Source organism: Barbus barbus, assembly GCF_936440315.1.
Source record: "Barbus barbus genome assembly, chromosome: 31".
Lineage (NCBI taxonomy): Eukaryota > Metazoa > Chordata > Actinopteri > Cypriniformes > Cyprinidae > Barbus > Barbus barbus.
This window is the reverse complement of record NC_136759.1, coordinates 10,735,376-10,762,681: the sequence shown is the minus strand read 5'-3', so window position 1 is coordinate 10,762,681 and position 27,306 is coordinate 10,735,376. Positions and strand designations below refer to the sequence as shown.

At 36.6% G+C, this 27,306-nt stretch overlaps 3 protein-coding genes across 6 annotated transcripts in view; 1 reads left to right on the top strand and 2 right to left on the bottom strand.

Annotated features, from left to right (window-relative positions):
- The window catches only part of nf1a (neurofibromin 1a), a 68,382-nt gene extending 41,312 nt beyond the window's left edge, over positions 1-27,070 (top strand). For 2 of the 4 annotated variants that reach the window (XM_079388287.1, XM_079388289.1), the window contains 23 exons: positions 5,984-6,416; positions 9,358-9,698; positions 10,093-10,295; positions 10,772-10,965; positions 11,177-11,317; positions 12,688-12,967; positions 13,979-14,193; positions 14,395-14,456; positions 14,554-14,695; positions 15,479-15,580; positions 15,804-15,944; positions 16,078-16,204; positions 16,710-16,841; positions 16,948-17,083; positions 17,229-17,386; positions 17,486-17,608; positions 17,737-17,855; positions 18,076-18,176; positions 19,375-19,517; positions 19,871-19,917; positions 21,548-21,764; positions 22,808-22,861; positions 24,563-27,059. In XM_079388287.1, coding sequence (XP_079244413.1) covers positions 5,984-6,416; positions 9,358-9,698; positions 10,093-10,295; positions 10,772-10,965; positions 11,177-11,317; positions 12,688-12,967; positions 13,979-14,193; positions 14,395-14,456; positions 14,554-14,695; positions 15,479-15,580; positions 15,804-15,944; positions 16,078-16,204; positions 16,710-16,841; positions 16,948-17,083; positions 17,229-17,386; positions 17,486-17,608; positions 17,737-17,855; positions 18,076-18,176; positions 19,375-19,517; positions 19,871-19,917; positions 21,548-21,764; positions 22,808-22,861; positions 24,563-24,705 — 3,754 coding nt within the window. In that variant the 3' untranslated portion in view covers positions 24,706-27,059. Of the gene's footprint in view, positions 1-5,983; positions 6,417-9,357; positions 9,699-10,092; positions 10,296-10,771; positions 10,966-11,176; positions 11,318-12,687; positions 12,968-13,978; positions 14,194-14,394; positions 14,457-14,553; positions 14,696-15,478; positions 15,581-15,803; positions 15,945-16,077; positions 16,205-16,709; positions 16,842-16,947; positions 17,084-17,228; positions 17,387-17,485; positions 17,609-17,736; positions 17,856-18,075; positions 18,177-19,374; positions 19,518-19,870; positions 19,918-21,547; positions 21,765-22,213; positions 22,358-22,807; positions 22,862-24,562 lie in introns of all 4 variants that reach the window. The other 2 variants (XR_013782537.1, XM_079388288.1) reach the window with 2 other exon arrangements.
- evi2b (ecotropic viral integration site 2B) lies at positions 401-3,527 on the bottom strand. Its single transcript, XM_079388290.1, has 2 exons — positions 3,174-3,527; positions 401-2,825 (listed from the first exon to the last, which is right to left on the bottom strand). Exons 1-2 carry the CDS (start codon positions 3,179-3,181, stop codon positions 1,262-1,264), a joined length of 1,572 nt encoding a protein of 523 aa, XP_079244416.1. The 5' UTR covers positions 3,182-3,527; the 3' UTR covers positions 401-1,261.
- On the bottom strand, positions 3,674-5,716 carry LOC306851835 (uncharacterized protein). The gene is made up of 2 exons (XM_079388291.1): positions 5,597-5,716; positions 3,674-5,074 (listed from the first exon to the last, which is right to left on the bottom strand). The coding sequence occupies exon 2, from the start codon at positions 5,053-5,055 to the stop codon at positions 4,525-4,527; it is 531 nt and encodes a 176-aa protein (XP_079244417.1). The 5' UTR covers positions 5,056-5,074; positions 5,597-5,716; the 3' UTR covers positions 3,674-4,524.
- Positions 27,071-27,306: the final 236 nt, after the last annotated feature.

The window sequence follows — 27,306 nt, the reverse complement described above, 5'->3', positions numbered from 1 at the left end:
CAGTATAGTATTTGTGCTAACTTCATACCTTTCTCAATAGTAGTACTTTAGGTGTGCTGATATCTAGGTGCAGAGTGTGATAGTGTTGGAAACCGAGAACCGGTTGTGGAATGATTTTCATGATATTCGGTTCAGTTAAAGGTTCTTGAATGGCTTCATTTTTCATCTGGAAGCGTTTAGACAGCATCTTTCCACTGAAGTTTGTGTATCATCATCCAGTGCGTATTACTGGTCCTAGAATGATTAATAATTAGCAATAGAGATTAGATGAACTTAATGAACCCTTTAAAAATCTTAAGGTGCTTATAAGCAAACATATTAGCATACAGTCGTGCAACTAACATTTAACCTTTTTGTTTTACAGCTGAAGGAAAGAAGGACACAAGACCGTGTTGTTGCAACACTTTGTATTTTTAGAGTGAGCTGCAATTGGGTCTGTTCGTCTGACAGTTTCTCTCAGTTTGAAGCTCAGATATGCTCCCGGTAGCTATAGCAATGCAGTAATTCATTCACAAACTGGGTATTGAGGTTACATTCCCTCTTTCTCATACACGCACATAAGTGCATAAGAACAAAGACTGGACATGCTGTGGATTTTATGCCGGAGCTAGCCATACATTAGCTTTTAGCTGTTAAAGTATTAAAATGGCAAAAGCATAAATAAAATCATAATTGGAGTTTGGTGGCTTTTAGTTCTTAGCTTTGAAGCAGCTATATGCTGTTGCACTTACACTAACCTTAAGCAAATATACAGATTTAAAATGTACAGGCTCTCTCTTCTGGGAAAATCGACCAAGAAATGCAGTGTCTAAACCTGTTGGAGGGCCACTGTCCTGTAAAATTTGGCTCCAACCCGATGCTCCAACACACCTGAAGCAGTTCAACAATATCTTCAGACTTACTAGAAATTTCCAGGCAAGTGTGTTAAAGCTGGTTGGAGCTTAATTCTGCTGGACATTGGTCACCCAGGAGCAGGATTGGATGCCACTGACCAAGAATATGGATGACTCATCATGGACTACACATCTTTTTGTCCAGTCAGATTCTCTCTAGATTAAGCTACCATTGATTGGCTAGTAGCGTATCATGATTACCGATTGTGACAATTGAAGCCTACTGGCGAATAAAAACCACTACCTCTTCAATATGTCCTGAACTTTTGGTTTTTATACATCAAGGTAGCAAGAAATCGTGTTTACATTATTTTGTTTTATTTTTAGAAAGAAAATATGAGTCTCTTGGTTGGTTTAGTCACATGAGATTAGGGCAGTGGTGGAGCTGGTGGAATAATCCCACCATCTGATGTTTGCAAAGCAGCTGCTTCTTCTGAAAGGGAATCAAGATCTATAGACACTAAAGAGGGAGGAGGTTTAATTACAGTCTCCGGGCCAGAAGACATAGATGCAGTGAGGTCATCAGTCTGCTTTGATTCTTTGCTCTCCATCACAGTTTCTTGTTCTCTTCCTGACGCAGGTGTTTTGGTATCAGAAGAGTCCACAGATTCTTGACCTTCCTGGATTTTGTTTTCTCCTGTCTCAGTTGAGTCAGCTGTCGGGTTCCCATTGGGGGCTTGGACCTCATCTGGATTTTGTCTACCAAACGTGCTTCCTTGCAGGATGTCCCCCATGTGCACTTCTTCACTTGTGTTCCTCCCGAATGTCAGGTGTTTTGAGAGCCGTTGGGAGAGGTATCTGGAAACAGACATCTGGTTGAAGCCTTGTCTATCGATGGCCTCGGATTCCTCCGTATTTGGCAGGTTCTGTTGAACATCGCCATCCAGAAATGGTGAGGGTCCGGCCCACTCAGGATTTTCTAGCTGCTTTCTTTGCATTTTGCGTTTCCTTACCAAGATAATGATTATGGCTATGAACATCAAGAAAAAAGTGGTGCCGATCACAGCCGCCACAGCAGGACCTGGGTTCGCTTGCTGCTTGTCTTTTGATGGTGGACTCAGCATTTTGGTGGTCGTTCTAGTGGTCGTCAACATCTTCGTTGGCTTTGAAGTCTCAATCTCAGGTCCTTGAGTGCTTGTCCACTTATCTGTGACTTCATTCCCCTCTGTGGTTTTCACACCATTGGTGCTTAGAGTTCCTTTGAAATCTGTTACAGTTGCTATTGCGGAAGTGTGGGCATGAGTCATTGGTGTTGGTTGGTCTGAAGTCTCCATTGTGGGCTGGGCTGTTGGAAGATCTTTATTTGTGCTGGTTTCGTTGTTATCCATGACTGTTTTATTTGCTTGCGCATCATAGAGCCCAGTGAAATCAGAAGTAGAAGGTGTTTCCTGAGTGGCTTTCTGTGTTTCAGAAAGTCCACTGCTTGTCTTTTCCTCTGGCGAAACATCTGCCCTTGTGGCATTGGATGGTTTAGCAAAGACATTAAATTCCGTAGCATTCTCTGTTTGCAAAAGAGATGTAGTTTGCGGTCTGCGGGAATTTTCTGTTGGTTTTTCTAGTTCCTTTTTTTGAGTTACCTCGCTCTGCATTTGCGTTTCAGGGTTTGTCGACGTAGTAGTTAAGTTGTGTTTGTTATAATGTACATTCCTCCTTGTCCTTGATGTCTCATCTTTGTCACTGGCTGTCCTCAGCCTGATCTCTTGCTGCTCAGAGTGACTTGTAAGTTGTTGCGTCTGAACGCTTCTTGAAAGTGAAACCACGTTTTCTGTTCCAGAATCAGTAATGTAGTCCCTCTGCCGTGATGCATTTTCTGCTGTGTTTGTTACCGCAATATTCTTATTGCTGGTTGTTAAATGGCCATTTAGATTCCATGGTAGAGCGAAGAGGAAGACAAGTGTGCAAAGAGTAGTCCTCGTGGTTTCCTTAGAGAACCTTGCCGAAAAGAGACATTTTTGCACATAAGACTCAACAGACCATTTTATATCCCTAAAATTCTTATATGCCACATGCAGCATACTCAGATTAAAACTTCTTATAACTTCTCAAAAAGGCAACACCTAATGTTTGCGTATACAAATGGTGCACACAAACTGTAGGTGAATGAAAAAATTTAGGTTTTTCATTTATTTTACAGTCACTGTTGGACTTTTTTTTTTTTTTAGTGCCATGTGGTTATATGTTTTTAAACGTTAAACACATATATACTTAAAAGTTTTGCTGTGCACTGTCAAGTAACACTTATTGGTTTATGCTAGACAAAACAGCAGAATATTTACTTACCCAGGCATCCTGAAGCATTTGTTAAAGACTGAAGTATATAGAGATGAACACGGAACCGTCACTTCACTTCACAGGAAATGAAGCTGTGAAATGGCTGCATTCGTTTTTGCTAATAGCAGTTTTTTTTTCCTGAAGAAAGAATCTGTGGTGAAAAACAGAAGCCCTTTTTTCTATCTAAACTCTGTTCTAGGATATGAGGCTCATTTTTAAGGTATGTTTTAAAGCATTGATGTTAATTTTTTTTTTTTTTTAAAGAACAGTTATTAATTATCTTCAAATGCATCTATAAGAGTAAGAATTCTTTGCAGAGCAGAAGTCATCTAAAGGGAAATGATCTCATGTCTCTTTTTTTGTAATCTTGGAAAGTTCCTTTCACTGAACACCCACTTTTCAACCACCAATAACAACTTCATATTCTGGCAACTACGTTAACCGTAGCATTGCAACACTCAGGAAATATCAAAATCTGATTGTAAATAATAAACAGAACAAGCATTTTTGTCATTAGCATTTCATTTTATTTTATATTGAGATGTCAGTATTCTGAGACAGAAAACGTTCTCATTGTTATAGGATTTTTAAGGCTGTGTGGTATTGCTTTACCCATTTTAAAGCTGAAGTGTGTGATTTCTTTTGTCCCTGCTTAATATTTGGAGTCAATAAATAAGCCATTCATAGGTTGTTTCATCTACACTGTTTGACTGACTAATGGCAGATGCGTGTTCATTATTTTTGCAATGCAGTTTGGTGACTGTAGTGGAAATTACAGTAGAAATTACCACACCAGTTTTAGGCACCTGTTGTGGTCTGCTATTTATAAGTATAGCGTTCATCTATTTCGCTTCCATCTACAGCGAGTGAATGTGCTCTTCGATTTCTGGGTATATGCTGTTGCTTGCCATATTAAAAAAATATCCAACATGTGAGACAGTACTGATGTTAAATACCAATTTCACAAAATATACAATCATACACAGAAATTTCATTTTCTTATTGTCCTTGTCATCCTCACTAAACTTATGGCATCTCCAAAGCTGATTGAAATGAGAAAACTGCATTGACCTCATCTGTGAAAAGGTCAAAGTTTTCTATTTACTGACTATTTGACCCATCAAATTCATCTAATATTACAAGAAATTTCCTTTTAACAGGATGAGCAGAAATTGTAGTTAGTTAAACAATTCTGAAAAACCCTGCAAGGCCGCTTGTAACTGGGCACGTTTGTTAGCTTACTTTTTTACTGCAGTAGATGTTGAAGACATGTATAAAAAAAAAAAAAAAAGAGAGGCAAAAAAAAGAAGTGAAATGCCTGACATCAGAGCCCAGCATACAAAAAAAAAGCTCTTATACTTTAAACCATCAGAGGCATATTCTCCAAACTTATGGGATCTATGCAGGAATCCTTGGAGGTTGAGCTCTGCATGGCTGTAGGGATGCTCTCTGAATCACCGGCTGCGTTAGAAGTGGTGATGTACTGGCTCAGCCCTGCCGTGGCATCATGGATCTCTTCCTCCTCGCCGTCTGTCTTTACCTCCTCCAATAGAATGCTGGTTTCGCATGGACCCACAATGCCGCCCTCTCTTCTCTCTGTACCCCAGTAGCCCGTTCCACTCACCAGGTCTGCATTGCTTCGGGATGGACGAGGGGCCCGGTGATGGCGTTTCAGGCTTGAGACGGTACATGCCAACACTATGGTGGAGGTTAGAAGGATCAGGATGATGCCGCCAGCAGTTGCTGTTGCTATAAACGCTAGCTGGGCATTGATAAAACAGCTGATCTCGGCGGCACCAGTTGCAGGCAAACTAGTCGTTGCAAAAGAAATGTTGAGGACCTCATACTCTTCTGTGGTGGTGTTGTACATCAGCTCGTTTGTGGTCTGCATTGTCACTGTATTTTGAGATCTGTGTAACAAACAAGTACCTTTATTCAACTGGTCATGTTCTTTTAAATATTCTATAGTAGTTCATTTAGCTTTTCAGTACACATTACACTGTCTTAACCAGGCATGATACAATAAGTTTCCAATAACAATAAAAATTTGTCTGTTCAAACTCAATGAAAAAAATGATTCCTTAAAGATCGTGTGACTGAATTTTATTTTAGCTACTTTACTATACCTGTTTTCCTGTATTTTTGATCAAATAAATGCAAATAAAAAGACTTTTTTTCAAAAACATAAAAAATTCACAAATCATACATCGCATACATCGGGGATAACATAAATCGCTATGATTTTAATTAGTGTGTATGGATTTTAAAATGCACCAAATCTTTTAAGTTAAGTTTTGAAACTCTTTAGCCACTTTAACTGTATAATAAAAACATTAACAAAGACTGAGTAGTTTGTTTTCCTGCCTTCTGTTTTCCAAACTCTCAATTACACAATAGCTTTACAGATAATTGGTGAACTAATAAGTACTTACTAAAGTAGATATAGAGCCTTTCTTAGGGACTTATCCGGAGAGAGACAGCTGGTAGATGAAGAAGAACGACCTGGAGCAATGAGGCTTGATATATTGCGATACAGTACACAATCACTTCCTGTCCCCCGCGCTTGTTGGTGTTATTTAGGTGTCTCAGTTGAGATGCTCTTGACCTGTGGTTACAACAGTAGAAAACAGGGCTATATTTGTAAAACAGGTTTCCATTCTGTGTAAGCTGTCAGAAGTTTGCCATTTAAGGAAATTGGTGCAGAACATACTGTTGTTTTTGGCATATATACAATTTTAGACTTTATCACAAAATACACTTGCCTTTAGAAGCAAAAACACATTCAAATTCAAAATATCATTGTTGTTATTTCTCTTTAGGTTCAAAACAGGACAAATCAATGGCGATCTTCTGATCTACCACGTCCTTCTGACGCTCAAACCGTACTACGCCAAGCACTACGAGATCGTAGTAGACCTCACCCATGTGGGCCCCAGTAACCGCTTTAAGACAGACTTCTTATCCAAATGGTTTGTGGTCTTTCCAAACTTTGCCTATGAGAATGTGGCTGCCGTGTACATCTACAACTGCAACACCTGGGTACGAGAGTACACCAAATACCACGAGCGACTACTGACTGGCCTCAAGGGGAGCAAGAAGCTGCTGTTTATTGACTCGCCTGCACGTCTAGCTGAACACATTGAACCTGAGCAGCAGAAGTTGCCTGCAGCTACCTTGGCACTGGAAGAGGACCTCAAAGTGTTCCACAATGCCCTGAAACTGGCGCACAAGGACACAAAAGTGTCGATCAAGGTAAGAGCTCATGGATATTTGTAAAACTCAATCCAAGTGTTATTTTGAGGGTATTTTAGGTACCAATATTGGCTACATCAACAAGTTTCTTAACTTAAACCCATATTAAAGGGGACCTATTATGCTCCTTTTTACAAGATGTAAAATAAGTCTCTGGTATCCCCAGAGTGTATGTGAAATTTTAGCTCAAAATACCCAACAGATGATTTTTTCATAGCTTGTTAAAATTGCCACTTTTAGGGTATGAGCCCAAACGCTCTGATATTGAGTATGTTGCTTTAATGCAAATGAGTTGGCGCTCCTGGAGAAGAGGGCGGAGCTTCAAGAGCTCAAGCTCCTCATTAGCAGTGCTAGCCTTTGCAAATAAACATTCCACGATTAGTGCAAGATGGTTATCTTTACAGAAAACATACTGTTTCAAAGTCAGTCATCTGATTGTACTGTGCATAATAAATTCGCGTTTATGAATTACACAAATGGGAGCACAGTGGGATAAAAATAACAGCATAGCTGGTCTCATGGTGCATGGCATCCTATCACAAACTTTATAAGACCCACTCGTGATTATGAGCTCAACAAACTAAAGAGATCAACTAACATTGCTTTCAAATGCAACTTTTAACTACCACATTCCTATTCACGATCATTCATGAAGACAGCACTAGTGTTGTTTTTGGCGGCCTGTTTTAATTTTAGTTTTAGTCTAGTCTTTGTGTGAAGCTGTCATTTTAGTTATTAGTTTTAGTCACGTTCATACTCTTTTTAGTCTAGTCAAGTTTCAGTCAACTAAAAGTTTGAGCATTTTAGTCTTATTTTAGTCAGAATTATCCATAACTATTTTCATCTAGTTTTATTCGACGAAAACTGAGGAAATTTTAGTCTAGTTTTAGTCAATGAAAATTGTATTTTAGTCTCTTGTTAGTAATGCAGTTCTATTTAACCCAGTCAATATAGTATAAATACCTAGTAGTACAGACGAAACCAAAATTTTCTTTTAGCCATCTTATTATATTATTGTTACCTTATAGACTCAAGAATACATCCATTCCAGACACGAAATACGCTCTGATTTGAATTTACAACATTTATTTTACCAACCAAACATGTTAACATGTTTTTTTTTGTCGTCTTCTAAATAATGCCGCGTGTGGGGCTTGAGGAAGTGATGCAGTGCGACCTGATGCAGCCCCTGAAGTGAGACACAGGAAACAGAAATACTGCAAAATAATAATGGGCGCGATCAGTTTATGACATCAAAGTACCGTGAGCGAGATAAGAGAGCTGACGGATTCTTATGCTTTTGAATCGCTCTCGCGAAACTTTGATGTCTAAACAATATGTCTGATCTTTCTGCGCAGCGCCGCTTCAAGTCGAACGCGCCTAATAATAACGCGACTAAACGAGACAAAATAACGTTATAACATTTTGTTTGGTCTCGTTTTGGTCAACGAAAACGAAGAGACATTTTAGCATAGTTTTTATTTTGTAAACCACATTTAGTCTTGTTTTTATTCGTCAACAATATTGCATTATACATTTAATTATAGTCATCATCACATGACCAGCATTTACGTCTCGTCTCGTTTTCGTCACGTGATAAAGGTTCGTTGACGACGATATTTAGTCATAATTTTCGCTGACGAAAGCAACACTAGACAGCACCACTGAAAACAGGCAGAGACAATGGTAGCTTTAGCATCATTAGCCTTACAGAGTGCCAAGAAGCTCTTTCAGAAAGGCAATTTGGAAAACAAACACGTGACACTTACTTTGTCTGGATCTGACGTTCGCGCACGAAGTGTTAGTATTGATTCCTACACGTTTTGGAGACTTTACCAATTTTTTCCCCAGGACATTTCCTTAGACAATGAAACTTAACCACAGCTTCCTCAGGCTCAGATGGAGGGAGTCTATGGAGACTCTTATGTTCGTTAGTGCATCCCAAAACACAACACTTGAAAAGCCTCTTTGGTGCTGACCATTGTATATCTCCAGCAGCTACAGAAAGTGATCAGTAATGGCGGAGGCGGACCGCAGCTTCTCACTCAAGGCTGTGTCTATGCTTATAGGGCAGCGTCAGAAATGTGCGGGACTTTTCCCCCTCGGTGACGTGAACAGAGGGAGAATCTGAAACGTCTCCTCCTGAGAGACTGTTTATAATTTTTTAGATTATAATAAAATGAGTTGGTGGATTTTTACCATTATAGGCTGGTTGTTTTCACACACTGTGGCCACACAACTGTTCTAACGCGCATTATAAAAGTGATTTTTGTATAATAGGTCCCCTTTAAAGCCTGTAAGAATTTTCATGTTATGGCCGGTACTTGATAAATGGCTAATATTGAAGCTCTGTACTTTTCTAAATAAATTTATATAACAAATGAAACAAATAATATAGAGCCCTGCACATGACATGCAGACAAAAATGTTTATCATGGCACAGAATTAAGAATTTATTACCACAAACAAAACTATATTAATTCAATCCCTCGTTTTGGTTAAACAAAAATTTGAAATTTGTTTCCATGTTCTATCAATTTGTGGCAAGGTTGTACAAATTTTTGCCCTCATTTTGATTTAATTAAAATGTGTGAACAAATTAAGTCTTAATGGGAACAAATTCTTAATTTGTGTTCACGATAGACACACACACACACACACACGCGCATATAATTTCTTATAATTTTTCATACGTCATGTGCGAAGCTCTGTAAAATAATGTAATAGTAAAAATACATTTAAAAATCATTTGCTTTCAATGCTACAAATGAATTTAAGCATCACAATATTGTATTGTACAATATAAATATGGATATTCATTTTGAGATTTTCAGAAAATTTAAGTGTTATTAAATAGTAACTTGTATGGTACTACAACCCAAAGTGTAAATCGCCGAGTTTTACCCTTTTTTTTTTTTTTTTTTTGGCCCATTCTACCTAGGTGGGATCAACAGCTGTTCAGGTGACCTCGGCCGAGCGAACGCGTGTTCTGGGACAGCCTGTTTTCCTGAACGACATATACTATGCTTCAGAGATCGAGGAGATATGCCTGGTGGACGAGAACCAGTTCACACTGACCATCGCTAACCAGGGCACCCCTCTCACGTTCATGCACCAGGAGTGCGAAGCCATCGTTCAGTCCATCATCCACATCCGCACACGCTGGGAGCTCTCTCAACCAGACTCCATTCCTCAGCACACAAAGATTAGGCCTAAAGATGTTCCTGGCACCCTGCTCAACATCGCCCTCCTCAACCTGGGAAGCTCTGACCCCAGTCTGAGGTGAGAATCAGTTCACTTTGCCTGGCATCTTGGGAGATTGAGATTTAGGCCATGCTCAGGCTGTTTTTCAGCCTAACAACTTGATAGTTTTGGGTGAATGGTCCAATGCGTCCCGCTGTTGTTGTTCTGACAATGAGCCTTTTATCTGCAGGCATCTGTCTTTGTTTTGGTGAACTGATTAGAAATGCTAATACTGCTCGTTTGTGTCTTTAGTTCAACTGAGGCGGCACTTGAACTTGCCGCCCCACAGTTAGAACCAGACAGAGCATTTTTGACAGACAGTTTTGTAAAAATGAAATACCACTTCAATTTCTGCAAATATGGAAACTAACGTATTAAAGTAAATTAGTGCTTCTGAAAATGACTTGCTCTTAACTAAAAACTCCTTCAACAGGTCAGCTGCATACAATCTCCTTTGTGCCTTAACCTGCACCTTCAACCTGAAGATTGAAGGCCAGCTCCTGGAAACATCTGGCTTGTGCATCCCAGCCAACAACACCCTTTTTATTGTGTCCATTAGTAAAACGCTAGCAGCTAACGAACCCCACCTCACTCTGGAGTTCCTGGAAGAGTGCATCTCTGGCTTCAGCAAGTCAAGTCAGTGTCACATACAAACAAAGACTCGTCATTTTGTACATATGTGTTATTGTTAGAAAGTTTGGAGTAAAATTTTCTTATTTTAGAAGAAATTGATACCGGAATTCAACAAGGATGCATTCAATTGATTTAAAGTGACTTTTATAAAACTTTTAAGAATCCTGAAAAAAGTATCGCAGCATATTAGAATGATTTCTGAAAGTAGTGGCTGCTGAAAATTCAGCTTTTCCATCACAGGAAAAAATTACATTTTAAAATGTTCAAATAAAAATTATTTTGTAATATTCACAATATTACTGTTTTTTTTTTTTTACTGTGTTTTTGATCAAATAAATGCAGCTTTGATGACCATAAGAGACAGAAAAGTAAAAAAATCTTACTGATCCCAAAACATTTTTTTTTTTTTTTAGATAGTCATTGCAAAGCACTTTTTTGTCATTTGTTACAAAAATGTTGTTTCTTTTTGGGTGCTTTAGGTATTGAGCTGAAGCATCTGTGTCTGGAGTATATGACTCCTTGGCTACGTAATTTGGTGCGCTTTTGTAAACACAACGACGATGCCAAACGGCAGCGTGTAACAGCTATCCTGGACAAACTCATTACTATGACCATCAATGAGAAGCAGATGTACCCCTCCATACAGGCGAAGATATGGGGCAGCTTGGGTCAAGTAAGTCTTTCAAGCAATTGTAAAGTTTCCCCCGGTTTTATTGAAGGAATTTGATTTGAGCTTATTCCATCCAAAAAGTTTCAAACATGCATTACAATGACAAATGCTTTCAAACTCTAACACCCCTGTATATTTCTATAGTAATTCTTCCCATGTCTTTAGAAACTTGCAAGTCAGCAGTTACAGAATGCACCATTTTTTACATTTATAGATCACAGACCTGCTTGATGTGGTGCTGGATAGCTTCATAAAGACTAGTGCTACTGGGGGTTTGGGATCCATCAAGGCTGAAGTGATGGCTGACACAGCTGTAGCTCTGGCTTCAGGAAACGTCAAGCTGGTGTCCAGCAAGGTAAGCACTTAGTGGTCACCATATTATGTGAATATGTTTTTTAATGTATTATTTAATACAATGCTGTTCCTAAGATAACATACTGTACATACATCTCAGTTAGGTTGTACTGAAATACTAAATCTTGCTGCATTGCTGAAGTGCACCAAAATGATCATTTTTTTCTTCCTACTGTACTAACAGAATATGCAGTGATTTTGTAAGGACAGATGCTATTGCATTTTTAGTTGTAATGTTTTCATGAATTATTAATATTTAAAAAAAATGATAGGATTATGAAAATATTTTATTTATTTATAAAGTTATCAATTTGTTCATCCCAAGATTATTCAAAATGCCCTGGAACAGCTTGACTTATATTGCATGCATTTTTGTATAATTCATCTCAGTTGTTTAATATACAATATTCAGTTATAATATTACTATATTCAATTATCCATTAAACCAAATTTATTTCTTGTTAACATATCTCTAAATATTCTACAGGTCTTTTAGGTAAATTCTAGTCCACTAACACTCTTAAACAGATTTCGACTTACCACTTAAAGTGTTTCTGGCTCTTGTGTTCCTGAATCATTCCTCTTGTGATCTTATCCAGGCTGACTAGCTCTTCTACCCAACATCTATTATCCTAAGTGTTGTGCACAAATGCCCAATTTGTATGTGTGCGCACAGACAGACAATAGTTAGCCAGCAGGGCAGTCGCTCCTATTATATGGGCAACTGTTAGTCATTACGCTCAATGGACGTCATTGTCAGACACTTGGGTAGAGGGGAGAGCCACATTTGCGAATTCGATAACTTAAGCACCTCGGTCTTTATGATTCTTGATTGACGCAGTAACCATAACTAGATATATATACTAGATATTTTTCTCTAGTTGAAGATACTTAGTTGTTCAAATGCTCAGTTATGCTGAAAAGCTAAATATTGTTTGGTTAGCATGTGCCAGCCACCGCTGATGTCACAGCGGGCAGCACAAGGGCAGGCTTTGTCCAGTTGTTGCGTCTGCTTTTCTAAGACTCGTATAGCAGCCGGATTCTGAGGTTAAATGAGGGACCAAGTATAATCTTATTGAGAGAGCAAATGGTGTTTAGGTGCATGTCACAGAGTGAAAATAAAAGGCACGCTGTCTATATTTGAGTACTTTCTAATTTGTGGTTTGTTTGAAATGATAAATTATGCTTTTTGTAAAGAGTCCAGTCATTGAATGCTTAAAATTGTTAAACTGCCTTAGTGATATTGTTCAATTTAGCACTCTTTAGTTTTCTTTAGTGACTACTTAAAGTGAAATAAAGCCCATATTTGTAATGTAACTAAAAATGTATAATATAATATATAATTGTCTTTTCTTTATTAATTCTTCTCAGGTGATTGGCCGGATGTGTAAGATCATCGATAAGACGTGCCTGTCCCCCACTCCCACCCTTGAGCAGCACCTGATGTGGGACGACATCGCCATCCTGGCCCGTTACATGCTCATGCTCTCCTTCAACAACTCTCTGGACGTGGCCGCGCATCTGCCCTACCTGTTCCATGTTGTCACTCTACTGGTAGCCACCGGCCCGCTGTCACTCCGAGCGTCAACGCATGGCCTCGTTATCAACATCATTCACTCGCTCTGCACATGCTCACAGCTCAACTTCAGTGGTGAGAAATAACTCACAGAAAGTGAGGGTTTTAAAGGAACAGTTTACCCCAAAATTAAAATTTGCAGATAATGTAGTCACCCTCAGGCCATCCAAGAAATATGAGTTTGTTTCTTCATTGGAACAGATTTGGAGAAATTATATCATTTGCTCACTATAGGATAGTAAATGGGTGCCGTCAGAAGGAGAGTCCAAACAGATGATAAAAACATCACAGTAATCCATAAGTAATCCACATGACTCCAGTCCATCAATTAACATTGTGTGAAGGGAAAAGCAGTGTTCATAAGAAATTGATCATTAAGATATTTTTAACTTCAAACCATTGTTTCCAGCTAAAATACAAGTCCTCTAGCCACAATATTGCTTTTATAATGTTATCTCCATATAAAAATAAGAATTTAAAAATGTTTTAACAAGTATATAAGGAATGATCTCAGTCCATTTTTTAAACTCATGCTTGAGAACTGCTTATGCCAAATATATATATATATATATATATATATATATATATATATATATATATATATATATATATATATATATATATATATATATATATATATATATATATATATAAAATACAGCTACTTTATATCAAAATTATATAGATTTTTTAATTATTTAAATACTGAATAATGAAATAATAATAAATCAGTCAATAAATAAATGAAAAGCAATTACTAAACATGATATCTGTACACAAAAATCTGTACTTGTTATTTTTTGTGGAAATTTAAATTTACTAAAGAGAATGAATTAATAAAAAATCTAAAAACAAAATAAAAACTTTGAATACAGTAATGATACAGTAAATAATTTTGTGGCAGTATGACAGACTTTTGTAAAGTTTTTGATTTTGAATAAATATGGCTTAAATCTGTGTGCTACATATGAATGCACTTCTTACATTGTTATGCAGTAGTGCAGATTTTTTTTGCTAGACATTAGGTTGTTTTAACATGAGATGATCTGTCTGATTTTTTTGCTGTTCTGGTTTTTGCCTTTGCAGAGGAGACTAAACAAGTGCTGCGTCTGAGTCTGACTGAGTTCTCCCTGCCCAAGTTCTACCTGCTGTTCGGCATCAGTAAGGTCAAATCTGCGGCGGTCATCGCCTTCCGCTCCAGCTACAGAGATCGCTCGTTCTCCCCTGGCTCCTATGAGAGAGAGACCTTTGCTCTTTCTTCGCTGGAAACAGTTACAGAGGCTCTTTTGGAGATCATGGAGGTTAGTAACATGCGTTGTATATTATGATTGTGAGCCATACAGCCACAGTGTTTCACTGCTGCTGTCATTTTAAAGTATTTGTAGTCTTTTTATGTATCTTCAGCACTGTGCTGATTTTATTAAAGTCATTTCTGAGTTCCATAACTGCTTCTTGAAGTCTTTTATCTACATGTTATTTAACCAATTATTGTTTTTCCCCAGGCCTGTATGAGGGACATTCCTGGATGCAAATGGCTGGATCAGTGGACAGAGTTGGCACAAAAGTGTGTTGAAAACTACATTTCACAAGAGTTTTTGTGAAACAGTTACAACTGTACAATCACATGTAAATAACTAATTGTACTTTCTTTTTTCGGACAGGTTTGCATTCCAGTACAACCCATCTCTTCAGCCACGGGCGCTGGTGGTGTTCGGCTGCATCAGTAAACGTGTGACTCATGGACAGCTCAAACAGATCATTCGTATTCTCAGTAAAGCCAGTCCTCTGCTCAGCATTGATCGGGTTAGCTCTGCCTGTTTTTCTCTCTCAAACGACCTCATTTTAGATTTGATTGTAATTGGCTCAATTTGTTTATTTGTTGTTGTTCTCTGATGTTTACTTTTTGATATAATTCATTGAAGACCATAGCTGTGCACCAATTAGGATGGAAAAATAATCATTTTTAATTTGATTTGAGGTTGTCAGGATGAAGAATTCTTATTTAAATGAATTGAGGTCGAATTAAAATGGAAATTCATATGAATTTATAATCATATACCTAACATATCGGGGGTATGTCCACACACATTAGAATATTATTATTATTAATTAGTGTTTAAAATGCCACCTATGAAAATTTGCATCTAATTTATTTATATTTAATAAATAAGGGCACATTGAGTTGCATTTTAAAATAAATTACAATTAAAAAGTAAATTTTAAATAATATTTGTTAGTGTTAAATAGTATTTCACAATATTACTGTCTTGTTGTATTTTTTGATCAACTAAATGCAACCTTGGTGAGACTTATTTCAGAAACTTTAAAAAAAGAACAACCTCAACTTTTAAATGGTAGTGTATTATGTAGTTAATAAATTAAGATGCCCATTTATTTTTATAAAATCATCTAAAAACATTCTGTTTGGACAACTTCAAATCTATTTTGATAACTGTGGAAATGTATACAGTATTGAGAAATGCATTTAATCAGTTCCTGGGAAAGTTACACAAGACTAAATGAGTAGATGTTATTTGCTGGCGTCATGCTCCGCCGCTCTGTCTGATTAATGCTGTTCCTGCACAGGGGCTGGAGAGCTGCTTAAAGGGGCCGGATAATTACAACAGCCAGGTTCTCATTGAGGCCACCGTCATCGCTCTCACAAAACTACAGCCTCTCCTCGATCAGGTGCAGTCATGTTGTATACTAGATTAAATTATTACAACATCAGCCGTTATTACAGCTGATGTAACACGGCAGTAAAATTGTTTTCATTTACTTCTCTCGGTTTATACATCTATGGGTGTTTAGGGAAAACAGCTTGAAAATATCTTTGCAATTCAGTTTGGTGGTGCAGAAATGACACTTGACGTATTAATAGTTTTGTGTGTACATGTCTAATGATCTGCAGGACTCTCCCATGCATAAAGCTCTGTTCTGGGTGGCTGTGGCTGTACTTCAGTTGGATGAAGTGAATCTGTACTCTGCCGGTACCGCCTTAATGGAGCAGAACCTGCACACACTGGACAGCCTCCGGGTGTTTAATGATAAGGTGCCCGACTGAAATCCACGTTTAGACAACCACAGACTCAAAACGTGTTTTGAATACTCTTGATATTATTATTATTAGTGATAGCTAAAGTATCAAAGTGGTAGAAACTAAAAACATTTCCACCCCTTTATAGAGTCCTGAGGAGGTCTTCATGGAGATACGGAAGCCTCTGGAATGGCATTGTAAACAAATGGACCATTTTGTGGGACTCAACTTTGCCTCCAACTTCAACTTTGCATTAGTGGGGCACTTACTCAAAGGTAATGATTAAAAGATCAATGGATCACACTGTAGTTTTAATATTTCCATTTGGAATATCCATTGGCTGCTTTGTACAAATGAATAATACAAAATAAAAAATCAGGATCAACATGGCTGTATTTTAATTTGACTTAAAACTATTATTATCATTATAAATTGGGTTTAACACATTTTTTTTTTTTTGGCACAATATTACATAAATATTTAGAGGGTTGATTAAATGAATTAAAGGGCTGACAAGGATTGCAAAATAAAATAAAAACTAAATAATAATAAAAATAATATTAATTATCCATGTTTAACCTGATTTATAATAACTTTTTTCCCCCTTTTTTAAATTTAATTCACTCTTCTAGGTTGATGAATTTGTGCATTACTGTTGTATGAACAGACCAGTTAATGTATTGAGCAGTTTTAACAATTGATCACATTGAGCATTTGCAGTTCATCAGTTAAAGGTCTTCCATGTGTCTGGTTCCTCATATTTGTCTTTTCTTCTTGTAGGATACAGACATCCCTCTTCCACCACTGTGGCCAGAACAGTTCGTATCCTTCATACGCTCCTGGGCCTTGTGGGAAAACACCGTAGCTGTGACAAGTTTGAGGTGAACACGCAGAGTGTGGCCTATCTGGCAGGTACATTAAAGCCAGCACAACCTTAAGCTAACTATCACAACCTGTTATGAAGTAGAAATTCATCTAAATTCAGATGGAAACCTCTAAACTATATGTTTGTGTACAGCTTTGCTCACAGTATCTGAGGAGGTGAGGAGCCGTTGCAGTCTAAAGCACAGGAAATCATTACTGCTCTCAGAAGTTACCATGGAGAACTTTCCCATGGACATGTACTCCGTGTACGACACTGAACCTGGATGCAGGTGAGAATTTTTTATCAAACAGGTTTGAATTTTCTGCTTTCATTCTCCTATTTACTTGTATTTCCAACCACACTATTTAGATTTTTTTTAATTGCTTTTTTTTTTTTTTGCTGCTTGATGAATTTCACACTCTCTTATGTGTCAGGCTACTGCGTGAAAACCAGCCCTGGGCTTCTCCGAAAGTGTCAGAACGCAGTCTTGCACTTCCATACTCTGCAATGGGGCAGACCAGCCTTCGCCCACGCAAATCCATGAGCGTAGACATGGGCCAACCGTCACAGGCCAATGCGAAGAAACTTCTGGGTATTAGCGGTCTGATGACTTCATTGTTTCTAAGAGGCTCTTAAACATACTGTAGCTTTACTTTAGCTTCATACTTAAGTGCTTTTATTTTTATTCTAGGCACTAGAAAGAGTTTCGATCACCTGATTTCTGACTCAAAAGCCCCAAAGAGACCAGACATGGAATCGGGCATCACCACGCCTCCAAAAATGAGACGGGTTTCTGAAAATGACTATAAGATAGGTGAGTTTTTCTACAATTATGAATTAAATGTGTTGTGCTACAGGCTAGTGCTAATCTATGTGCAGTAAATGATAATTAGGCTTTGAAATGAGAGATGTTGAATTGCCAACACCTCTTCTTTTTTCCAGAAACTCAGCGAATAGCCAACTCCCATTTACGCAAAGTTTCTGTGTCTGAGTCCAACGTCCTCCTGGACGAGAACGTCCTCACAGACCCAAAGATCCAGACACTGCTCCTTACTGTACTGGTGTGTGCTCCATACTACTTTCTTTGCACTTGAACTTGTGCTTTAAATCCTTCTACAGGTGGAATTGTCTTTGAAATTGTATAGTGAATGTTTTTTTTTTTTTTTGCAATTCCCTTATGTATAGCACAAGAAAATGAAATCAAGATCTTTTTCTTTCTGCATTGATGTTTTTTTATATTATATGTGCTGTTGTATTGTGAAGTATTGTTTTTAATCGCAGGCAACACTGGTGAAATACACTACGGATGAGTTTCATCAGCGGATCCTGTACGAGTATTTGGCTGAGGCCAGTGTGGTGTTCCCCAAGGTCTTTCCAGTAGTGTGAGTGTCTGCCATATTACATACCAACACATCTCTCCGAGTCATTTAAGATCCAATAGTCTCCTATTATTTCCCATGCTAAAAATAGTTCATTAGTTTCAGGGAGAAATGTTCACATAAACATCCAACAGGTTTGAATGTTTAAAGTAGTTAAAGGATTAGTTCACTCCAAAATGAAATTGTCATCATTAACTCGCCCTCATGTCGTTCAAAACCCATAAGAGATTTGTTCATCTTTAAAACACTCCCTCCACTAAAAGTCTGTTTACCCAAAACTCAACTATCAAAGGTTTTTTTTTTTTTCTTCAAAACATTTCCTAGTCTTCTGAAGAGTCATGATCACTTTATATAATGAGAAGAATTAATTTAGTTTTAGTTTAGTTTTTACACATATAAACATTCATCAGGGAACATTTCAAGCAAGCATGTTTGAGCTGCTTTGGCCAAATTTGAATGCTGCAAAAGCCTAAAATAAACATTTTTTTAGAAACCATTTTTTTAGGATCATTTCATGAATAAGTTCAAAACAACAGCATTTGAAATTTAGAGATCTTTTGCGAAACTATAAATGACTTTACTGTCACTTTTGATTAATTGAATGCATCCTTGCTGAATAAAACTATTATTATTATTTCTTATAACAATCGTACAGAGCCCAAACCTTTGAATTGTAATGTTGTTTGCGTGAAATTGAATTCTTTTTGCATACACTAGATATGGAAACTATGCCATGACACAGTTTTTATTAGTTCCTGAGAGTAATTTTTGAAAAAATATAAGGAAAGTGTCATTACTGTAATGTACAGCTACATACTATTCCCAAATCACTAATCATCATGATGCACACCTATGAGTGTGTTTGGCATGAGTAATGCATATAAAACCACATTTCCAAGTAATAATCCACTAGCCAGTTGAGTTCCATGAAAATGTGGTTTTATATGCATTACTCATGCATATAAAACCACATTTTCAAGTAATAATCCACTAGCCAGTTGAGTTCCATGAAAAAAATATTTCAAGAATGTGGTGTGTGATTGTTTTGTACTACACCTACATAAGTTTTTTAGGTCTACTTAGATAATCTACATTTATTAGCTTGTGCAATATTCATGAAAATGATCCAGTCTGTTGTATAATTAGTTTTGGTCCAGTAGTTTGATATTCATTTTGCCTGTGTAATTTTTACCCATTATAGCCACAACCTTCTGGACTCTAAGTTAAGCACCGTCCTTTCCATGTGCCAGGACCCTAACCTCCTGAACCCCGTCCACGGCATCATTCAGAATGTGGTCTATCATGAGGAGTCTCCTCCTCAATACCAGCCGTCCTGCTTGCAGAGTAAAGCCAATCTCTCCAGTCATTTCTTAACTTACACATTTCTTGGCAGATGCTTGCTTCATAGTCTAAAAAGCAAAGTTTTTAAAGTAGCACTGTCAACTTATCATCATATTCATTTAGTGCTATTATTTAAAAAAAAATTTTAAATGCAAATATTGATAGACTGTTATATATTATTAAATGGATTTTGCATATAATTACAATTTTTAATTGATTAACAACACTGTTTTTTTACGTCTTGTTTAGAGTTACTTCAGCTTCTGATGTCTGACTAATTTCCTTTTTTTCTTTTGACTCAACACTTTCTTGCTCTGTCATCCATCTCTGCTGTCACCTCTCTCTTTGTCTCACAGGTTTCGGTTTCAACGGACTTTGGAGGTTTGCCGGGCCCTTCTCTAAGGTATGATTAACTGTTCCCATAAACACTTTTCATTTTCCAATAGAGCGCAGGGAAGAAATTGTGTGCTGCGGTCTCTCTGCAGCTTCTTAGATTTATTGACCAAAACGGCTTCCTCAAACATCTCCCGCACCCATCCTGTGTCTGTGCCCTCTTACTCTCCCACAGTTCTGTTGTGGTTTAAAAAGGTGTAAATGAATGTATTCTTATGTATCCCTAACTGAAGGAACTGTTTTCCTCCTTTCATGGCTCAGCAATAATGATCTGTTTCATCCTGCCTTTTCAGACCAGTAATTCAGGTTTTTACTTGCCCTGCCAATATTTTCATTGTTATAATGTTTATTATATTAATTGATTTTTTTAATTACTATTTAATTACCTTTATTTTGCTTGTTTTTTTAAACACGTTTTTATGCGCTGGAAAAAAAATATATATATTTTTCATTAAATATTTTCACAAAAAAGTCCCCCCACCCTGTTAGCCTTGCCAGGCCAGAATTCTACTTGCCCTGATAATATTTTTACTGTAATGTGCTATCAGATTTAAATTATTTTCTTACTTTTAAATTTTATTTATATATATATATATATATATATATATATATATATATATATATATATATATATATATATATATAATATTTTATTATTATATATATATATATATATATATATATATATATATATATATATATATATATATATATATATATATATATATATATATAATATTTTATTATTATTATTATATATATATTTTTTTTTTCCAAAATAATTATTTTAATTATATTCTTATGAAATATGTTTTGGGGGGAAAAGTCTTTGAATTTTTAGTTTTTGTGACAGGTTTTGTTCCCCATAGCTTTGTCACACCACTAGAACAAATTCTATAATTCATCTTATGTAATAAAACAATAAAATTAGTTCAAATGAGGCTTAATTTAACTGGCTTCACCACAAAATGTCAGGTCTTATTATATAAAATGTATTCTATAAATTAAAATTATTGTATTATTAATTATTTATTACTTAGTTTTTTTATAACATTTTTCTGTGTGCTGGGAAATTTTAAAGGAAATTTTTTTTCATTTACCACCATCTTTGCAAAAACATTTTTTTATGGTTATGTTTTTAATATGCAGTCATACCTGGATTTGTGCAATTTCCTGGAAAATGTTGTGCTGCCTTGCACAAAATAACGGGTTTATAATTTTTGAATGCAGTCTGATTGATTCTTTCAAGACTATTGCAGATTATTTATGAAAAAAAAAAATCAACAAAACCTAATTTTTTAAATCTAGTTTGAACGTAAGCACTGGCTACTTCTGTCAACTTGCCCAAAAAATATCACACACTGGCTCTAACCCTAAAATGTATTGAATGATATTGACAGCCAATAAAGGGGGGAGGGGAATAACCACAGCAAATCCTAAATATCTAGGTTTTTCCTGTCATTAAATGTTGTCCCTCTTTCTATTGGTCATACTCAAGGTTAGAGTAATCAAACTTGAATTCATAATGACGAAACGGGTGAAAAATATCCCTCAGTTTTCCTTGTCATATCCAGTGACCCAAAGATGTTAAATAAGGCTAAATCATTAATAGTTACTCCTGCTTTTACTCTCTCCAACAGCAAACCCAAATTCCAGACTATGCCGAGCTCGTGGTTAAGTTCCTAGATGCTTTGATTGACACTTACCTGCCTGGTATCGAAGAAGAAGGAGGGGAGGAGTCACTGCGCACACCCACCTCTCCATATCCGCCCACCGTCCAGAGCCAGCTCAGCATCACGGCCAACCTCAACCTGTCCAACTCCATGACGTCTCTCGCCACCTCACAGCACTCACCAGGTCAGTGCTCACTTCCTGCATCATTACACACACACAGGCGCAAATTAGTTGTTAGTCACTCACTTAACTTCACACTTCATATTCTTCCTGAGCTACTCACACCTGTTCACGTAAATGTAATTACGTGAGTCACGATAATGCTAACATGTGATGTCGTTGTAACATACCCTAGCAATACAAAAATAACACCGTAACAGCTCTATTTGGAAACACACTGCGTTTGCGGTTTTCAGTGCTTTTCTGTCTACTTTCACATCTCGAGACCTCTAAAAGCGTCGCCAGTTCACAGTTTGTCGGGCTTCTCTAGACGTGCAAGATTTAGAGTAGACCATCGTACAGGGGTTTGACAGTGGTTGTGTGTGCATTTGACACCTTTGCTTTGCGTTTGTATCTTCATTAACCTCACTGCATTCTGTCTCCTTTTCATTGGGAATGTGCTGTCGGTTCAGAGGGCCCCATAGTTTATAGACGGTCCCCAACTCTCTCCCATCCACGAACCACAGAGGAGGTGCCACCGAAAACAGCTGGTACAAACCTAAACTATAGAGCTGTGTTGGGCAATTAATGTCCAGTTCTATAGTTTGCGAACTGTGGTAACTTATTTAAGTGCATATTTCTTGTCTTTACTTTTTTTTTCAGTGGTGGCAGTGTAATACTATTCAGTTTAAATTGGCCATTAAAGGGTGTATATTCATAACGGAAGTATTTATATGTAACAAAGTCTTTAGATGATCCTGCAAGCACTCAAGTGAATGTCTAAATCGCATTCCTTCTCACTAATTTCTCCTTTTGATATGGATTTAATCTGCATTTTGAGCTAATATCAGCTACTGCTTAGCTTCACTTTTCAGCAGAACTCTGCTTTTGTTGGACATTTAGAGTAAAACGCAAAAAGTTAGAGATATCTTTAAGCTGCCATTTTTATTTTTATTTCCTGTTTCTTCCATTCATCTGTCCTTCCTGTCCTCTTTGAGTTGTGAATGTCACTCATGTCTTTTTTTTTTTTTCTTTCTTCTTTTTCTCTCTACTCTCTCTGTGTGAAGCCTGTCTGCCTTGCTCTAAGTCGGCTGTATTCCCACCTCACCTCGTCCTCCCAGGTACTCATCGACCTCTGTTGTGTGAAAATAGCAGTTGTTGCCATTCGCAGTGTTTGAATTGTAAATCTGCTGCTGGAGTCAGTAGTAGATGCTACTGTCAGATCAAAGCAAGAGGGGCTGCTTTAACAGGAAGTGTGAAGAGAGATTACAAGGGCCTGAAATTAAGCATACACTTAAGAACGCAGCTGAGGACAGAACATTTGCAGTTTTAAAGGTATTCTGAAAGGCTTTTCACGCTTGAAATTGTTAGGCCATTGTCATTTGTAACCCTTGGTTAATTTAGGTCTTAATTTCGAAAAAAAAAAAAATATATACTGTATATAAATATACAGTAGTCAACATATGAAGTGGATCAAAAAAAAGTTAATCAAAGTTGTCCTAAGACAAAAACGCATTTTAGTTTTAGGACAAGTTTGATGAAAGTTTTTGATCCATTTCAAATGTTGTATATGAATTGTTACTTGCCTCACTCATTTTTTACTTTTAAAAAAAATATCTTAAAAATATAAACATTAAAATGTATTATTTCTATTTAATTGTTTATTCATTTTATTTTATATATTTATTATGTTAGTTAAATGTTTTATAAATATTAAGCAATTTTTATTTAGTTTAATATAGTTAGGATTAATTATTTTATTTTGTTTAAATATTTTCTTACTTAATTGACCCCTGGTTTCACAGACAAAGCTTAAGCCTAATCCTAGACTAAAATGTAAATCTTAGCTGTTTCAACTGAAAGAAACTTGCACTGATCTTAAAATATATCAGTGCCTTTGTTTTGTCTCAAGATGCACACCAGTAATGTTAATTTATTTCTAAGTACGTTTATAAAAGTTACTTAAATGTCCTAATTGAACTATGGCCTAATCCTGGTTTAGTCTAAGCCCTGTCTGTGAAACCGGGCCTATATCCTATATATGTCATAAGGCACTGTATGTGTATTATTGTTATATAATGTAAAAAAAATTAAATAAATTTATTAAAATTAATAATTTAATTTATTAATATTGAAATTAATTAAAAGTTAAATTAAATTGTTATTTAATTAGTTTTTTATTTTATATTTAAATTGATTAATACTAAAGCAGTTTATGGTTGGCTGTTAGTCTGTTGCTAAATAACTTGATATTTTATTACAGGACCACATTGTTTCTTTGTTGTATATTTTGGCACCACAGTTTGGCTTTAGCACCCAGCTAAAGGCATCATAACCCAGAGTTTAAAGCAGTGTGGCCTTAAAAATTACAAGTGTGAAATCTCATAAAAGACATTAACCCAGTTTTAAACCGAGTTTTGAAAAGCCTTTTATAGTTTACAGTTTGTAAATTTGAACCTGTGAGAATAGTAATGCTGGTATATGCCTTCTAATAATATACAGTATATAATATAATAATAACTATAATATAATAATACAGGCACACTTATGTCTCGTATCATGAATGCTCACAGGATCCCTGCATGAGATTTTCTCCTCTGTGTGATAATGTAGTGCACTGAGACACCTGCTGTTCAATTTGTGTACTTATAGCCAGACTCCATGGCAAAACATATGTCTGTGAAACCTGACCAAACGCTTAAGTTAATGTTTTACATTTGATAAACGCAAATTAAGATTAAACCATTATTGTGAAGGTAATTGATTCAGTTTAGAAACAGGCAACAGTTCGACTGGTGTTACATAACATCTCTCTCCTGCAGGCATTGACAAGGAGAACGTAGAGATTTCTCCCACCTCGACTCTCTCCACCAGTGGGCGAGCGCGACACGGGTCAGCCAGCCAGGTGCAGAAGCAGCGCAGTGCAGGCAGCTTCAAACGGCCAAGCATCAAGAAGATCGTCTGAGAAGATTTGAAGCCTTTCTACCTACTCCATGGCCATCGTTCTTCTCGAACCTTTTTTCTTTCCGTCGTCCAGTTAACAAGGTTCCTTCATTGACGAACCGCTTAAGTGTTTTTTTTTTTTTTTAATACCAGTTGAAGCTTGCCACACACTTGCCTAAACAAACTACTTCAGGAGAATACACTGAACACTCCGTGTTGCACTCAACATCGAAAATGTCTTGGGACCGACCACATCAAAATGCTAAATCTGTCCAATTGAGGCGTCCACTCTTTGTTTTGCACAAACTTGAGATATTATGTCCTCATCGATGATGTCTGAAAGAAACACAAGAATGAGAAATTGATCTTATCAACCACTACAGCAAACAGATGACCGACTGTGTGGAGACTCGCAGGCTCATTATCCTGGCTTGGCATCCGGCCTTTTTCCATTTTGTCCCGGACCTAATACGGGATGGACGCGCGGCCTGTCCTGTCCTGATATCCACAGGCTTGAAATCTGGATGGCGATCCAAGATTATGTGTACAATACTATTGACGATAATAATGATCACATGTTTTGGGTTCTTATTTTATCCATTGTGTGCCTTTGTCAGGGTTTTCAGCTGTGTATAGTTTGTAAAATAGGCAAGACCTTGCTAAGGAAGGGAAAACAGGTACTAATTATGAAAACGTGTTGCGGCTTTAACATTTACCATAATGGCTACATCGCTACGGTGTAAACTGTACCATGTGACCATCAACTACGAGAATATCATATTGCAGCATCTAAATATTTATTCTGTAAATGTAGATAATGTTTTCGGAGATCACATGAAGGTTTGCATTGCGATCGTTATCATCAGTCGTAAAAAACAATTCTTTTTTTCCCCAAAATGCACAAATCAAACAACAAATTGGCATTAATATTCATGTTTTAGCATCGTCTCACTGTGGTGCAATATGTTTTTTTATTTGTTTCGTTGAACACTATGTGTGTATACAAATTGCACGATTTAAGTGTGCGATCAGGAAATATCCGTGCACACTTTTACCTTCCCCTGTTCCCGTCTCATTAACAGCTCCCGTACGGCACAGGAATCCCAATCCCACCACAAGCTGACATAGTAACATTGCACCAAAGACTAGTTTGCAATATTGTGAGGGGAAACTGTTGTAAACTCCATTTTGTATGTTTTATGTCTGTCTCATCTATGTTGTATGCCTTAAATAATTTTCTTCCATAGAGTTCTCACTAGCTTTGTAACCATGTTTTTGGAATTTAATTTAATCGTTTTCTCACTCGTCGTCTAACTAGTAAACACAATTGTGCCATATAAGTTTGAATAAACATGCCATTTGCAGGGCTTTAACATACAATGGCCATCAAAGTGGGCGATTTTTGTGTGCAATATGTTTTCTGCCATTATTATGCCAATCTACAAGGAGGAATGGTAGTGTACCTAGTAACAGACTCAAGTACATTGTCTCTTTGAAATGATTATTAAAGGGAAACTTGTATTACTAAAGAAGGGTACCTGCCAAATATTTGAGGATGGAATATTTATGCATAATTTTCATTTTGTTTCTGAAAGGATTGCATTGAAATACTAGATGTTTCGCACTTAAAATTGGGACCAAATCAATGTCATTTTTCCATTTCATTTGTAGATTTATTTTACATTTTCGTATGTTTTTCAACGTGCTATACTGCAGATCCAAAAATGTACGTTCATGCTGACTTGTGGAAATCTTTATTCCTTCTCTATATGTCGTAATGGCAAATTTCAAATCAGTCCATGTCAAATTTACAGTTTAAGATAAATTGAAAATATGAAGGAACATAATGACCCAATCGAGTGTTTGAAGTAAGATTTGTCGTCTATTTTTGCATCCATTACTCTGAATAATCAGAATATAACTCATTTTTCTTGAATCTTAGATGTTGCATTGCTACTACCAATCTAAAACTGACTGATGTCAAAACTTTAAGACAATAATGAAGGCACAGTCTTGACTGCCATGATGGCGGATAGGACACATGACAAGCCCCTAAGCCTTTTACATTGCATATGTAATTAAACTGTCTTATGTTCTCCTCATAAACAGACTAAAAAAGTGGTTTATTTTATATAATTCAAAATGTGTGTTTGTCTGATGCATTGCCACATTTTTAATTGCATTGGTCATCTGTAAACAATGTATCTGTCACCTGTAAATACGTTTGTGTAAAATTGGAAGGTATATAAATACAAGTGTAAATATATGTGATATTGTATTACTTGCTTTTTTGTAAAGCGGTTAGTTGCTGTACATGTATAACATGGCAATTTAATTATACCAGTGTTCGTAATAAAAGTTTCCCTCAACCCTGTTACCCTACTGTCTAACATGTGGAATCAATTTTTACTCTACATTTCTGTATCAGAGGTTTATCACCTCAGAAACGGCCAGACAACCTGTGCAAAAATGTTTCAGAGGTTTGAAGTTAATGATTTTGTATTGATAAAGTTGTCAAAAGACTTGACTATAACCTCACTTCAAAGGCATTGTAATGAAATCTAAATGATAAGAGATACTCTGTGGATTAAATTCATCAACTTTAACAGCATTTAAAAAGACT